At 38.6% G+C, this 12613-nt stretch overlaps 1 protein-coding gene across 2 annotated transcripts in view; it reads left to right on the top strand.

The window, feature by feature from the left end:
* The window catches only part of robo3 (roundabout, axon guidance receptor, homolog 3 (Drosophila)), a 205744-nt gene that overhangs the window by 145967 nt on the left and 47164 nt on the right, over positions 1 to 12613 (top strand). For both annotated transcript variants that reach the window (XM_057820223.1, XM_057820222.1), the window contains exons 10-11: positions 7133 to 7214; positions 11881 to 12049. In XM_057820223.1, the coding sequence (XP_057676206.1) occupies positions 7133 to 7214; positions 11881 to 12049 (251 nt within the window). The remainder of the gene's footprint in view (positions 1 to 7132; positions 7215 to 11880; positions 12050 to 12613) is intronic.

Below are 12613 nucleotides of genomic sequence, written 5' to 3'. Positions count from 1 at the left end.
AGGGTTGTGTTGAAAAAAAATAACGAAAATATGCTTATAATTGTTTAGCCATTGATATTATTCAAAACATGGTTGGTCAACCTTACTTCACATTTGGCCTTTAAACGTAGCAATATCAAATTAGGGTGGTTTAAATACGCTACACAACATAAATGTGGTCAACAGATCAACAATCTGCTTTAAAGCTACCAAAAGGAAACAATGCTTAAATGCTTCATTGAGTGAGTCCACTCAAATCCACTCACTTACACACAATGAGTTGCCACAGCAACTGTTTAACAAGTTAAACAATGATTGACACATGCGGCACTTTTATCTTGCCAAGAGGAGAAAACTTCAAACATTAAACATCTGTCAATCATCGTTTACGTTGAAAAGCAACTCTGGTGCACTCACTGCCTGACCAACAAAGAACAAGGAGAGGGAGGCAGGGAGGGAGAATGAGACTACGAGATCGGCCCGGGAAAGCTCATCTGCTTGTTTTTTTTGTTTTTTTTTTAATTGAAAAAAAAATCCGCTATGGACTGAGGGCGCGAAGTTTGAAGTACGAAGTAGCGAGGGATCACTGTATCTGGATATCGGTTATAAAGTCATTATTGGACAACTCGCAAGTTTGGGTGTGAAATGCCACTTCATGATCTGACCCACGGTCACGGATTCAGACTGTAATTTTGAAAATAATATTTATAATTATCTATTTTTAATGTGTAGCAGATTGAAATATACTTCATATGTTAGAAAATGCTCAGGAGGTATAGCTTCAGTATTTTTTTCCGCCCGGTGTAATTTTTTTTCCCCAGAGCAATTTGCGCCCCTTCAACGAAATGGCGCCCTAGGCAACTGCCTTGCTTGCTTATGCTGATGGCCGGCACTGCTTGCGGCCGCTATATTTATATTTAATGTGATCTTGGACATTTCATTGAGGCTTTTTAGCCCAGCATTTCTCCTCTTTTCCTGATCTTCTGTTGGTCTTTTTAACAAATTGGGACGAACAACATGCAATCACATATGTGCCTGCTTCAATATCACAGTTTATAACCTCAGGCAAAAGAAATATATCGTCCTTCACATGGGAGTCTGTTCAACCAAATATTTATTTTTATTCCAATCCATTTTACAGTCTGTATACATACCTTCTGCTGTCATAATTTTGCATTGCATTGCATGTGTCTTGACCAGAATACTAAATAGCTCTTTGGTTTAAAGACAGGTGTTTTAGAAATTTCAGAGTCTAACTGGTCATTAAAATTCTCTCTTTGATCCTCCCTTTAAATCTCATGCTCTGCCGTCTAGGGATTAGAATAGGAGCATAAAAGACAGAAGCTTGACTTTAAGCCTTGACTTCAAACACTGGAGAGCCATCACGAATATAACTGGTAAACTGAACTAACCTTATTTGACAAGATGTTGTCAATAAAAGCAGTTTAACGAACTAGATTAGGGGTGGGAACCCCTGGGTACCTCATGATGCAATACAATTTATGATAAGATATGGCGATACAACAATTATTGGTACATGGGTCAAAAAATATTTTAGGATATTCTACAAAACAACTAATGAACAGAAAAACAAGCTATTTTTATCCTCCTGCTGTGAATTGGAATGAGTTATCACTAGTAGACGTCTAATCGGTTTAAGGTTCAAACGGATTGGACGTCTATGGCTGTCAGAGGCAGCCAATGTCAGGCAATGAGTTCTTTTTGGGGCATTTCACGTAATTTACTGTTGTTTTTCGGTCACTGCCTTTTTCTTTTGGGGCATTTATGGGTCACTTCCTGTTGATTTTGGGGCATTTACTCAACACATTTGGGTTACTGAAAAAGAAGTGACTCAAGAACGTCTCCAAATGAATAGGAAGTAACCTTTAAATGACCTGAAATGAACAAGAAGTGACCTGTAAATGCCCTCAAAAGCATAGCAGTGAGTTATCAGTGTCATTGATGGCACTAGACATCCAATCCAGTCAAAATGAATTGGATGTATTGGGCCATCAGTGGCAGCAAGTGAGCAAACGTAGACACTATTCCAATGGAAGATATGGGTAGCAACCTATTGGTTCTTTTTTTTAATAACAGTGACACCTTTTTAATACGATATTGTAGCAGATGAATGTTGTTGAGTCTCGATAGCTCGCTGAGTAGACGTGTTGCCGTATTTGGCCGCTCGTGACTCTCTTCTGACTCTCTGTTAAGTAAGCCGGAACGCGCACGGCAAAATATAGTTTCCACCTGGAACACAACATGCCCCACATACAGTAAGTTCCCTAGGTGAATTCTGTAATAATGTAATTGTCACTAAAATATATCGATTCTTGGTGGGAGCATATCGAATAACCTTTTGAGCTATGAAGTATCGCAATACAGTGAATCACCTTTTTGATATATTTTCACATGCCTAGTACACTGCTGGCCAAAAGTATTGGCACCCCTGCAATTCTGTCAGATAATGCTCAATTTCTCCCAGAAAATGATTGCAATTACAAATGCTTTGGTTGTAATATCTTTATTGATTTTGCTTGCAATGAAAAAAACATAAAAGAGAAAAAAAAAAAAAAAATCTTAAGCATTACCATTTTACACAAAACTCCAAAAATGGGCCGGACAAAAGTATTGGCACCCTTTGAAAAATCATGTGATGCTTCTCTAATTTGTGCACCGTAATTAACAGCACCTGTTACTTACCTGTGGCACATAATAGGCGGTGGCAATAACTAAATCACACTTGCAGCCAGTGAAAATAGATTAAAGTTGACTCAAACTCTCCTCTGTGTCCTTATGTGTACCACATTGAGCATGGAGAAAAGAAAGAAGATCAAAGAACTGTCTGAGGATTTGAGAAGCAAAATTGTGAGGAAGCATACCATGGGCAATCTCAAGGCTACGAGTCCGTCTCCAAAGAGCTGAATTTTCCTGTGTCTACCGTGCGCAGTGTCATCAATAAGTGTAAAGCCCATGGCACTGTGGCTAACCTTGGATGTGGAACAGAAAAGAAAAATTGACGAGAGATTTCAATGAAAGATTGTGCGGATGGTATATAAAGAACCTCAACTAACATCCAAACAAGTTCGAACTGTCCTGCAGTGCAAGGGTACAACAGTGTCAATACGTGCTATCCTTCGGCATCTGAATGAAAAGGGACTCTATGGTAGGATACCCAGGAAGACCCCACGTCTGACCCAGAGACATAAAAAAACCCAGGCTGGAGTTTGCCAAAACTTACCTGAGAAAGCCAAAAACGTTTTGGAAGAATGTTCTCTGGTCATATGAGTACAGGTTTTTGGGAAAAGGCATCAAGATAGATTTTACAGGGGAAATAAACAAGGCCTTCAAAGAAAAGAATACGGTCCCCAAAGTCAAACATAGCGGAGGTTCTCTGATGTTTTAGGGTTGCTTTGCTGGGTCTGGCACTAGACTGCTTGACCCTGTGCATGGCATTATGAAGTCCGTAGACTACCAACAAATGTTGTAGCATCATGTAGGGCCCAGTGTGAGAAAGCCGGTGTTCGGCCATTCCTTACTTCGCTGCGAAACGTCCTACACAATGCTCAGCGCGCTTGCGCATGCATCCACACGCATGCGCTCATGGGTTAGAAGTACAGTGGTACCTCTACATACGATCACTTCGACACACGATCTTTTCGACATCCGACGTAAAATTTGAGCCGCCATTTGTTTCTACATCCGACGAGTTGCTCGAAATACGACGACATGACAGCACTGCAAACGAACCCACGGTGGATTTTCTTATGTGAGAAATCAACACAGTTTTCAAAAAAAGTTGATACAGTTGGAGAAACCAGGAAAAAAGTGATGCTTACCTTTGAAATGAAGATGCAAGTTATAGAAAAATATGAGCTTGGGGTGCGCGTCCCTGAACTGGCTCAACAATACAGCTCCATGGTCCTCTTATGACCACCGTTTGCCACTATTTATAAGTCAAGGTGACAATTATTATTGTGGTAACATTGCCAAGGAAATCGCCAGCTTTGTCACGTTTTTATCATTTATTTAAGAACTTATCCAACACAAAACGCTCATTGTCTTAAGCAGTTGACTGCTCTCAGGAAAACGAAAGTATTATCTCTACCGCACCGACCGATCTCACTGGAGACGTCACCTTCGCGGTGCGTTCAGGGACAGGAAAAAGTGTCCGCCATATTAGAATCCGATTCGTTACATTATTTTCAGGAAGAATTATTAATTCTTCTTCTTCTTCTTATATTATTCTGAATTATTTATTTATAACTTATTTGTTTTTCTATGTTTAATTGTCATTTGTAACAGTGCCAGCAGTATTTATTAAGAATTTAGTGTATGTTTTTAGGCTTTGGAACGAATTAATGGAATTATAATGTATTCCTATGGGAAAATCCTGCTCGACATACGACCATTTCGACTTACAAACAAGGTCCTGGAACGAATTAAATTCGTATGTAGAGGTACCACTGTACTCACTATTTTTGTTTTTATTTAGTTATTTAAACCTTTTCACTGCCTCAAAGATACTTTTTGCATGTATTACCCTCTCATACTTTTAACCATTGTGTTTTTTGGGTTAGCTTTGAAGCAGTTGACCACATTAGTCACGTAGCGTATTTAAACCGTCCTTATTTGATATAACTACATTTAAGTGTTTTCTGCAGGCATTTTTTCAGAACGTTATTCCTGTATGCATCTAAACAAAAAAAGTTTAGAGCGCACGGTAGTACTTTGGGTGTCAAATTCGACTAATGTAGGACGTTTCGCCGATGTAGCAGATTTTGGCAGAACCCTCAGAGGTCATGGGTCTTTCAGCAGGACAATGACCCAAAACACACTTCAAAAAGCACTAGAAAAAGGTTTAAGGGAAAGCATCGGAGACTTCTAAAGTGGCCAGACCTGAATCCCATGAAACACCTGTGGAGAGATCTGAAAATGGCAGTTTGGAGAAGGCACACTTCAAATCTAACAGACCTGGAGCAGTTGGCCAAAGAAGAATGGTCTAAAATTCCAGCAGAGCATTGTGAAAACTCAGTGATGGATACCGGAAGCGGTTGTTTGCAGTTATTTTGTCTGAAGGTTGTGCTACCAAGTGTTAGGCTGAGGGTGCCAATACTTTTGTCCATTTTTGGAGTTTTGTGTAAAATGATAATGATTTTTTTTTTTTTTTCCATTGTCCTTTGTGTATTTTCATTGCAAGCAAGTTAAATGAAGATATTTCTGTCAAAGCATTTGTAATTGCAGCCATTTTCTGGGAGAAATTGAGCATTGTCTGACAGAATTGCAGGGGTGCCAATACTTTTGGCCAACCGTGTATCTGTATTAATGTGATTCTGACTCAAATTGAGTTTCAAGAGACCATATTTTTAGTTTTCTTTTGTGCCACCACTTTAAAGCTATGAATGAATCTGTATAATTTTCGATTAAAGAGCATACGACACGAGAAAAAAAAGTCTTAAATGGCATTATTATGTGAATTAGAATCATATTTTGAGACGATTCGACTATATACAACAATTTAGCAAAGCACAGATGACGAGAAATTAGTCTTTTAATCTGCCGGTTAGCCACGCCTACCATTATAGGGCTTTAGCGTCCCCAACAGGTGGATGACGTCAGCGGTAGACTGGGCTCATCGATTTTACTATTCAGCCCATTGAGGGGGAATTATTCAGAACGAGGAAAACGCGACGAAGAGAGCCGCAAAATGTCATTGTTTCAGTCTCTACTCCAATATTTTTACAGGATATTCTTTTTATCCAAGTATTTGTCCCCAAAAGCTATATAAATGGCTTGAGAAGGACCAGTCAGCCCGTCGAGGGGGAACTATTCACAACGAGAAAAAAGCGACGAAGAGAGCGGCAAAATGTCATTGTTTCTGTCTCTTTACTTCAATATTTTTACAGGATATTCTTTTTATCCAAGTATTTTCCCCAATTGCTAAATAAATGGCATGGTCATGACAAATAACAGTCTTGTGCTGAATGGAATATGAAATAATAAAAATGCATTTATTCAGGACGACATGGCAAAATTACTCCATAATGGTCAAAACTGTCGACTTCACCTTTACTGTCGCACCTCCCGAACGATATTTTATGACACCTAAATCGGACATATGTCATTTCCCTTCCCCGGCTTCAGAGAATGTAAACAAACCAGAAGGCGTGACAGCTAGCCGACATGCTAAGCCGAACCGAGTGATGTTTCAAAGTCTTCAAAGCGGAAAATACCACATAATTATACTGGATTATTTGACATGACGACCCAGTTGTCGATTGTCTTCGTGGATCGGCAAACCACCCGGCGGAGAGCAAATTCAGTTCGTTCCCCGGAGGAGGGTGGCTGGAGTTGTTGTGCAGCTAACGTGCTGCTGCTAATGAGCGTTAGGAGAGCTTTTTACATGCCTATCAATGATCAAACGTAAGTAGTCCTTCATTTAAAGGAACTTTGTAGTGTTTACTTTGTATTCACTGTATTCGTATTTGACATAATACAAAACAAGATACTCACTTCCTCGTAAGTCCAATGGTTCCACAGTAAATATCCACGGTGAATGGGAACCTTTTGAAACTCCAAAAAGGCGCATACGCCTCTCCCTCATACAGAATAATTTTTCTGCAGCCGTTTGGCTGGCGTGATGCGAAAAATAAATGTATTAATCTGCAAAATCAGCTGAATCCTTCGTCCTCATACACAACAGTACACTGTAGCGTGAAGATGACGTCTTCTACCGTACACGTCACAGCGCCCTCCTCCTTAATGCAAGACCAAAGCCGGAAGTCACTCATTTTCATGGCGCGGGATTCAAAAAACTAAATAAAAATAGCGATCGCTTCCACACACATCCAAGCGGCCCATATCATTCAGGGGCATAAAATACTGCGTGTATTATGAAATAAACATGCTTTTTCGTGTCACATGCACTTTAAACCTTCATATGCATGTGTCCTGGCTTCACATTTTCAAACCAATGTGACTGACAGTGGAGTTACATGCTTGGCCGATAACTGGGGCTCAATGTTCTGCCAGCTCTCTTTTAGCTCCACCATCTGAGCACACTGATTTCTGCTTTGGAGGGATATGTCATTTTGTCACATTATTAGTAATGAGTTCATTAAACATCTTTTTTTGTTTCTTTCCCGGTTGCCAGGAAACCGACTCTGGTGTTTATACCTGCCTGGCTGCCAGCTCCAGTGGTGAAACAAGTTGGAGTGGGGTGCTCACCGTCGAAGGTAGTTTGTTTCTGCATGCTTTAAATCTATGCAAATTGTGACTTCATGTAGCAGTGTATAAGTAATTGTTGATCTTACCGGTAATGAATTATCAAAGATATTTCATCTGTTTCTAACGTGGGGTTAAAAAAAAATGTATAAACACACTTTCCATAACCAACAATTATTAAGAATGAGTTCACTATATACCAGTAACAGAAATCAATTAGATGACATCGGATGACATATTGTCATAGCAACCTGGTCAAAGATTAAGTAAGGGTTCTCGCCAGTTAATTTGTTCAATATTTCTGAAACTATGTTTAAAATCAGAATGTCTTCCAGTAATGGTGATGCCATCACATAGTACATGGGATAAAAAATGTGGAACAATTATTACTGGATGCAGAGGTGGGTAGTGAAGGGATCTGACCTTTTACCCAGATTGCCGGAACCACGCCAGTCGAACCGCCGGACTCGCGCTGGTGCAGCTCCAAAGACCCAGGCAGTCGAGACTCTAACAACCCGGCCAAAAGGCCAAACTCCAAGCGTTCATCTTAGTCTTAACTGCTTGTACTGACTCCATTTTGAAAGCTGGAAAAATGTTTTAAAACACAATTTGACAATTTATTGAGATCGACAGCGATCAAACGGCAAAGCAAAACAGCAACAGACCCAGGCAAGGAGGCAGACTGGTTCCAGGGTCGCCATATCACAAGTCAACAAAAGATTCCCGAGAAAAAAATGACAACGATTAGTTAAACATTCAGTCTTTTTGTTGGCTCTCGCGGGCGGGCTTTGGGCAGGAAGAAGGGTATGTTTGGGCGTTGTTTAGGATTATCTTGTACTGCCGTTTGGGCTGTTTAGTTTGTGCGTCACTGTTGGTGAGTCACCGTTACTGAGGCAACCGGAGTGGGAGATTTTACCCGCCTCAGCGTCAAAGGGGAGCTTGGAGTCTTATCATTCGTGTTATCAGTTGGATATCGGGCCGGTGCTCCTTATAGGAGAGGACGTCCCGTCATTTGTTCTGGACTGTCCTGAAGAGCTGATTGCGAGATTTGTTGTTGCAAACGTGGACTTAAATAATAACTTAATTAATAAATGGCTTGCCTATTACCTCGTAGTCAGCGTCAATCTCAGTCAGCTGCATGACGCACATGTTAGGCTTCCGTGGTCGGAAGGCGTCATGTATCTCTTATGCCCTATGTCAAATATATTCTGCTTGTTTTCTGTAAACTATGATATAAATGCTATTTATTTTATATTGGGTACGTTAGAGTAATACAAACAGTCAAAACAGTAAATACAAGAAAAGATACTATTCCTTCAGTAGTAATGTGTTACATTTCCTCCTTTACATTTATTTGAGTAACTTTTTGAATGTACTTCTAAGAGTAATTAACCACACCATACATTCAGTGGTGAAATGTAACAGAGTAAAAGTACTTTGTTACTGTACCTAAGTACATTTTTGTGTTTCTGTAATTTTTTGTGTTTCTGTAATTTACTTGAGTACACATATGTAGTTGTACTATTTACTCCACATATTTTACAGCACATACAGTATGTGTACTTTTTACTCCACTACTTTTCAAATTGTCCCCTGCAATACATGTTACTTTTGTTTGTTTTTATCTCATTGTGAATTGAGTACAAGCAAGATTAGGCAGGTGAACAAGATATTGACCAATAAAAACCAGCGGTGAGAGCAGCTGTACACTCTTGTACAGTAGGCGGGGGTTTGCCCCTGATAGTTGCTTCCAATCCGCCATTAAGCTAGGTTTTGGAGGTTTTTTGAGCTTGTTAAGCTTCTATTTAGAGTGCAGTCAATTTTATAACTTGTTTTTTTTTTCCAATTCTGCACAGTTTTTAAAAATATATATCACGTTTGCATTGGGAGAAAATACTTTATTTTTACTTGTAAATTTTAAAGCAAGTACTTTTGTAATGGTACTTTAACTTCAGCAGTTCTTTTCTTAGATACTTGTACTTAAGTAATTTTTTGCCCATATATCTGTACTATTACTTAAATAAAATAAACGCAGTACTTCATCCACGTCTGCATACTTTTTACTTGAGTAGATTTGTGAAGAAGAAACGCTACTCTTACTCTACTTTTGGCTTCACTAGACTCATTTCCTCTTTTTTCTTCGTACTATATTTGAATTTATTTTTGCCGGAGATGCCCTGCCAGTTTCAAATGAGAGGTCGTATCAATAATCACATAACTCAATTATACCAATCAGATGCGACAACATAGTCACATTGGAGCAAAAAAACAAATATGTGACCCTTCATGGTTACCGTATTTTCCGCACAATAAGGCGCACCTGAAAGCCTTCAATTTTCTCAAAGCCGACAAATCGCCTTATATTCCGATGTACCTCCCTTATATATGGATCAATGTTGGTTAATCATGGCATGACATTCCATTTAACTCAGCTCCATCCACTACTTCTACTACTACTGCGCTTTATAATGCAGTGTGCCCTATACATGAAAACGATTTTAAAATAGGAAATTCATTGCAGGTGCGCTTTATATGCCAATACACGCTATAGTGCGGAAAATATGGTAAATGTTTATTTTCCCTGCAGTGCATCTTAGAGAATGAATGACACACCACGTTATTACTCTGTTGTTTAACTTCATGACAATATTAATGCATTCAAAGAATATTTGTGTAATGTTTGTCTTTTTTACAGAAACCATATTAAAAGTAAAAATACACCCCCCCCCCACCCCCCGTTTCAGAGCCTCGGGTTGCTGACCCCTTGGTTAGGGTTAGACATGTGCCGGTTTCACGGTTTACCATGGTGTGAAAACGTCGCGGTTTCAAAACCACTAAAATTTTCCGTCATACCTTAGTACGGTATTCGCTATTTTTCATGTGCCAAAATGCAACCGAAGTGGCTTGGTGCGGCAGCGCTCACCCTTCCCCTGTTTGTTGCTGTGAGTGTCAGTGACGCTATTCTGCTAAACAGCCAGCAAACCCCAAAAACACCCTCCAAACACAAGGCGTACTTTTCTTCAATTTATTGAGCTCTCAAATCGTGCTTAAATATACAAATGAATACATTTAAAACGTTGTACAATTGTATTTTTCCACGTGTGATTAGGTTCAACAGGATAGCAGTAGCACCATTAAAAAGTTCGCCAAAAACAAAACACACATTTTCCTTTCAAATTCAATATACAAACTAACTGAAACTTACAAAGACGAATGTTAGCCTATGCTAAGCTGGGATAGCAGCTTTGTCGAGATTTTATGTCTCACAGCCGCTGAGTGAGAAACAAGCTTGAGTGGAAGAAGGGGGGAAGAAAAAGGATCGCGTCAAAGATCGCAATTCGAGAAAAGAGGTCTCACTCCTCACTTATTTTTTTTAGATGAAACCTTTCCTCAACAATATTTACATTTTAACTAATTCATAAAACTAACTTATACATTTTTATGAATTCTTTGTTCTTTTTAACACAAAGGCATGGCATCATGTAGACTAGAGTTGACACAGTGGCTGAAAATGGCAAAACTTCACTTGAGCTTCCCCCCCTCAAAAAAAGTCATACAGTACATATTTATGATTTTATTTAGAAGTGTTTTTACTTTTTTATAGCAATTATTTTGTTCTTACTCTAATATTGAGCAACTTGAGCTGTGGCTGTGGGTAAAAAAAAAAAAAATTCTTTTTTTTTTTTTTTTTTCTTTTTTTTTTTTTTTTTTTTTTAAAAACCCATACATCTCAAAATTTTGGAGCTATAATTGCAATACCGTAATACCGTGAAACCACGGTATTTTTGCTCACGGTTATCGTACCGTCAAAATCTCATACCGGCACATGCCTAGTTAGGGTTTGGTTAGTCCTTTGATCATACCTGACTGGTCAATCATGTGGCGTCTTTTAAGCATCATACATTAAACATTTTTACATAGAGTACTGCCATCAACATTACTCAAAAACGTGGATTTTAACCTCTTTCTGTTTTTATTTAGCACCGATAGACCATGATAAACAGAGATGTAATCGTTTTCATTTTGTGGTAGGAAATGTTTTCTCAACTAGATGGCACTCATGCTCTTGGGACGGTGGATGTTTTATTTGTAGATGTTTCTTGTCTGTATTCGACAATTTTTTAATCAATTTTTTGAGGGCCTAACATGGTCATGTAATTGTTTAAAAAAATTCAGGCAATGTAATAAGCCATTACTCTTTACTTGAGTATTTTTTTCACCAAAGACTTTTTTTTTTACTTGAGTAAATCTTTTTGGATGGCTTCTTCTACTCTCACTTGAGTAATATTATTGTGAAGTAATGCTATTCTTACTTGATTAGCTGGAAGTGTTTGGATACTTTACCTGCTTCGGACTACTGTGTATAATACATTTAAGTTTAAGAATTAAGTCAACTTTAGAAATGTATAAGGATCTTTCCAGAAAATGCGAGAGTAGAAAAAATATCCTCTTAGGTTGAAATCAGGCCTCATTGTGCCCGCGTGAGTTTTTCGATAGGTACCGTCTCATTTAATGCTTGCTTAAACAGCCTGCAGAAATGAAAAATTTCTGTCCAGATAATTGTGATAACACAGATGTCATAAGGGGAGGGGCACTGCCAATGGAGAATATTGTTGTTCAATTCAAATGTTTACTTCTTGATCTATATTTTTGATCTGCTTCCCCTTGCCCATTCAGAGAATGCAGACCCATCAGTTGCGCAGACCGCCGAGCCTTTCCAGTTGCCAGGTCCGCCGCACAAACCCATTGTCACTGACGTCTCCAAGAACAGTGTCTCTTTGACCTGGCAACCTAATGCTCATGAGGGCGGAGCTGCAGTGACCTCCTATATCGTGGAGGCCTTCAGGTAACTAATGAATCATGAGTCTGATTACTGGTATACGTTTATGCTTTTACTTTACACAATGCATTGGACCCTCATTCAGTGAGCACCGAGTTTTTTTCACAATACGAGCATTGTCGCAAGAGATTATTATTCAATCAAAAAATGAAAAATAAATTGCTTAAAAAAATTCAAAAAGAAAAATCAATCAAAAAAAGAACAATTTCAATCATGGAAAAAGTTTTTGAACGCGAAAAAATATTTGAGATTGAAGCAATCCTTTTTTGGGGGGGGGGGGGGGGGTCATATTATGGGTAGGACATTTGTGTCGAAATCATTTAATCCCAAAAAAATTATAGAAAAAAATATTTTGAAAAATAAAATTGCCCTCCCAATTTTTTTTTTAATTATATGCAAAGCAAATGACTGTGTATGTTGCTAGTCACATGATCTGTTCTAAAAATAATTTTGATCCATTATAAAAATATAATTTTTTTGTTCATTTCATTTATTTTTGTTGCAGTTTTATAACTTTTATAAACATAAGAAAGTGAATTCCATGCAATGACACTTTTCGCCCACTGGCCC

This window comes from Corythoichthys intestinalis, chromosome 18 (assembly GCF_030265065.1).
Source record: "Corythoichthys intestinalis isolate RoL2023-P3 chromosome 18, ASM3026506v1, whole genome shotgun sequence".
Classification (NCBI taxonomy): domain Eukaryota; kingdom Metazoa; phylum Chordata; class Actinopteri; order Syngnathiformes; family Syngnathidae; genus Corythoichthys; species Corythoichthys intestinalis.
This window is presented reverse-complemented; position numbering and strand designations above follow the sequence as displayed.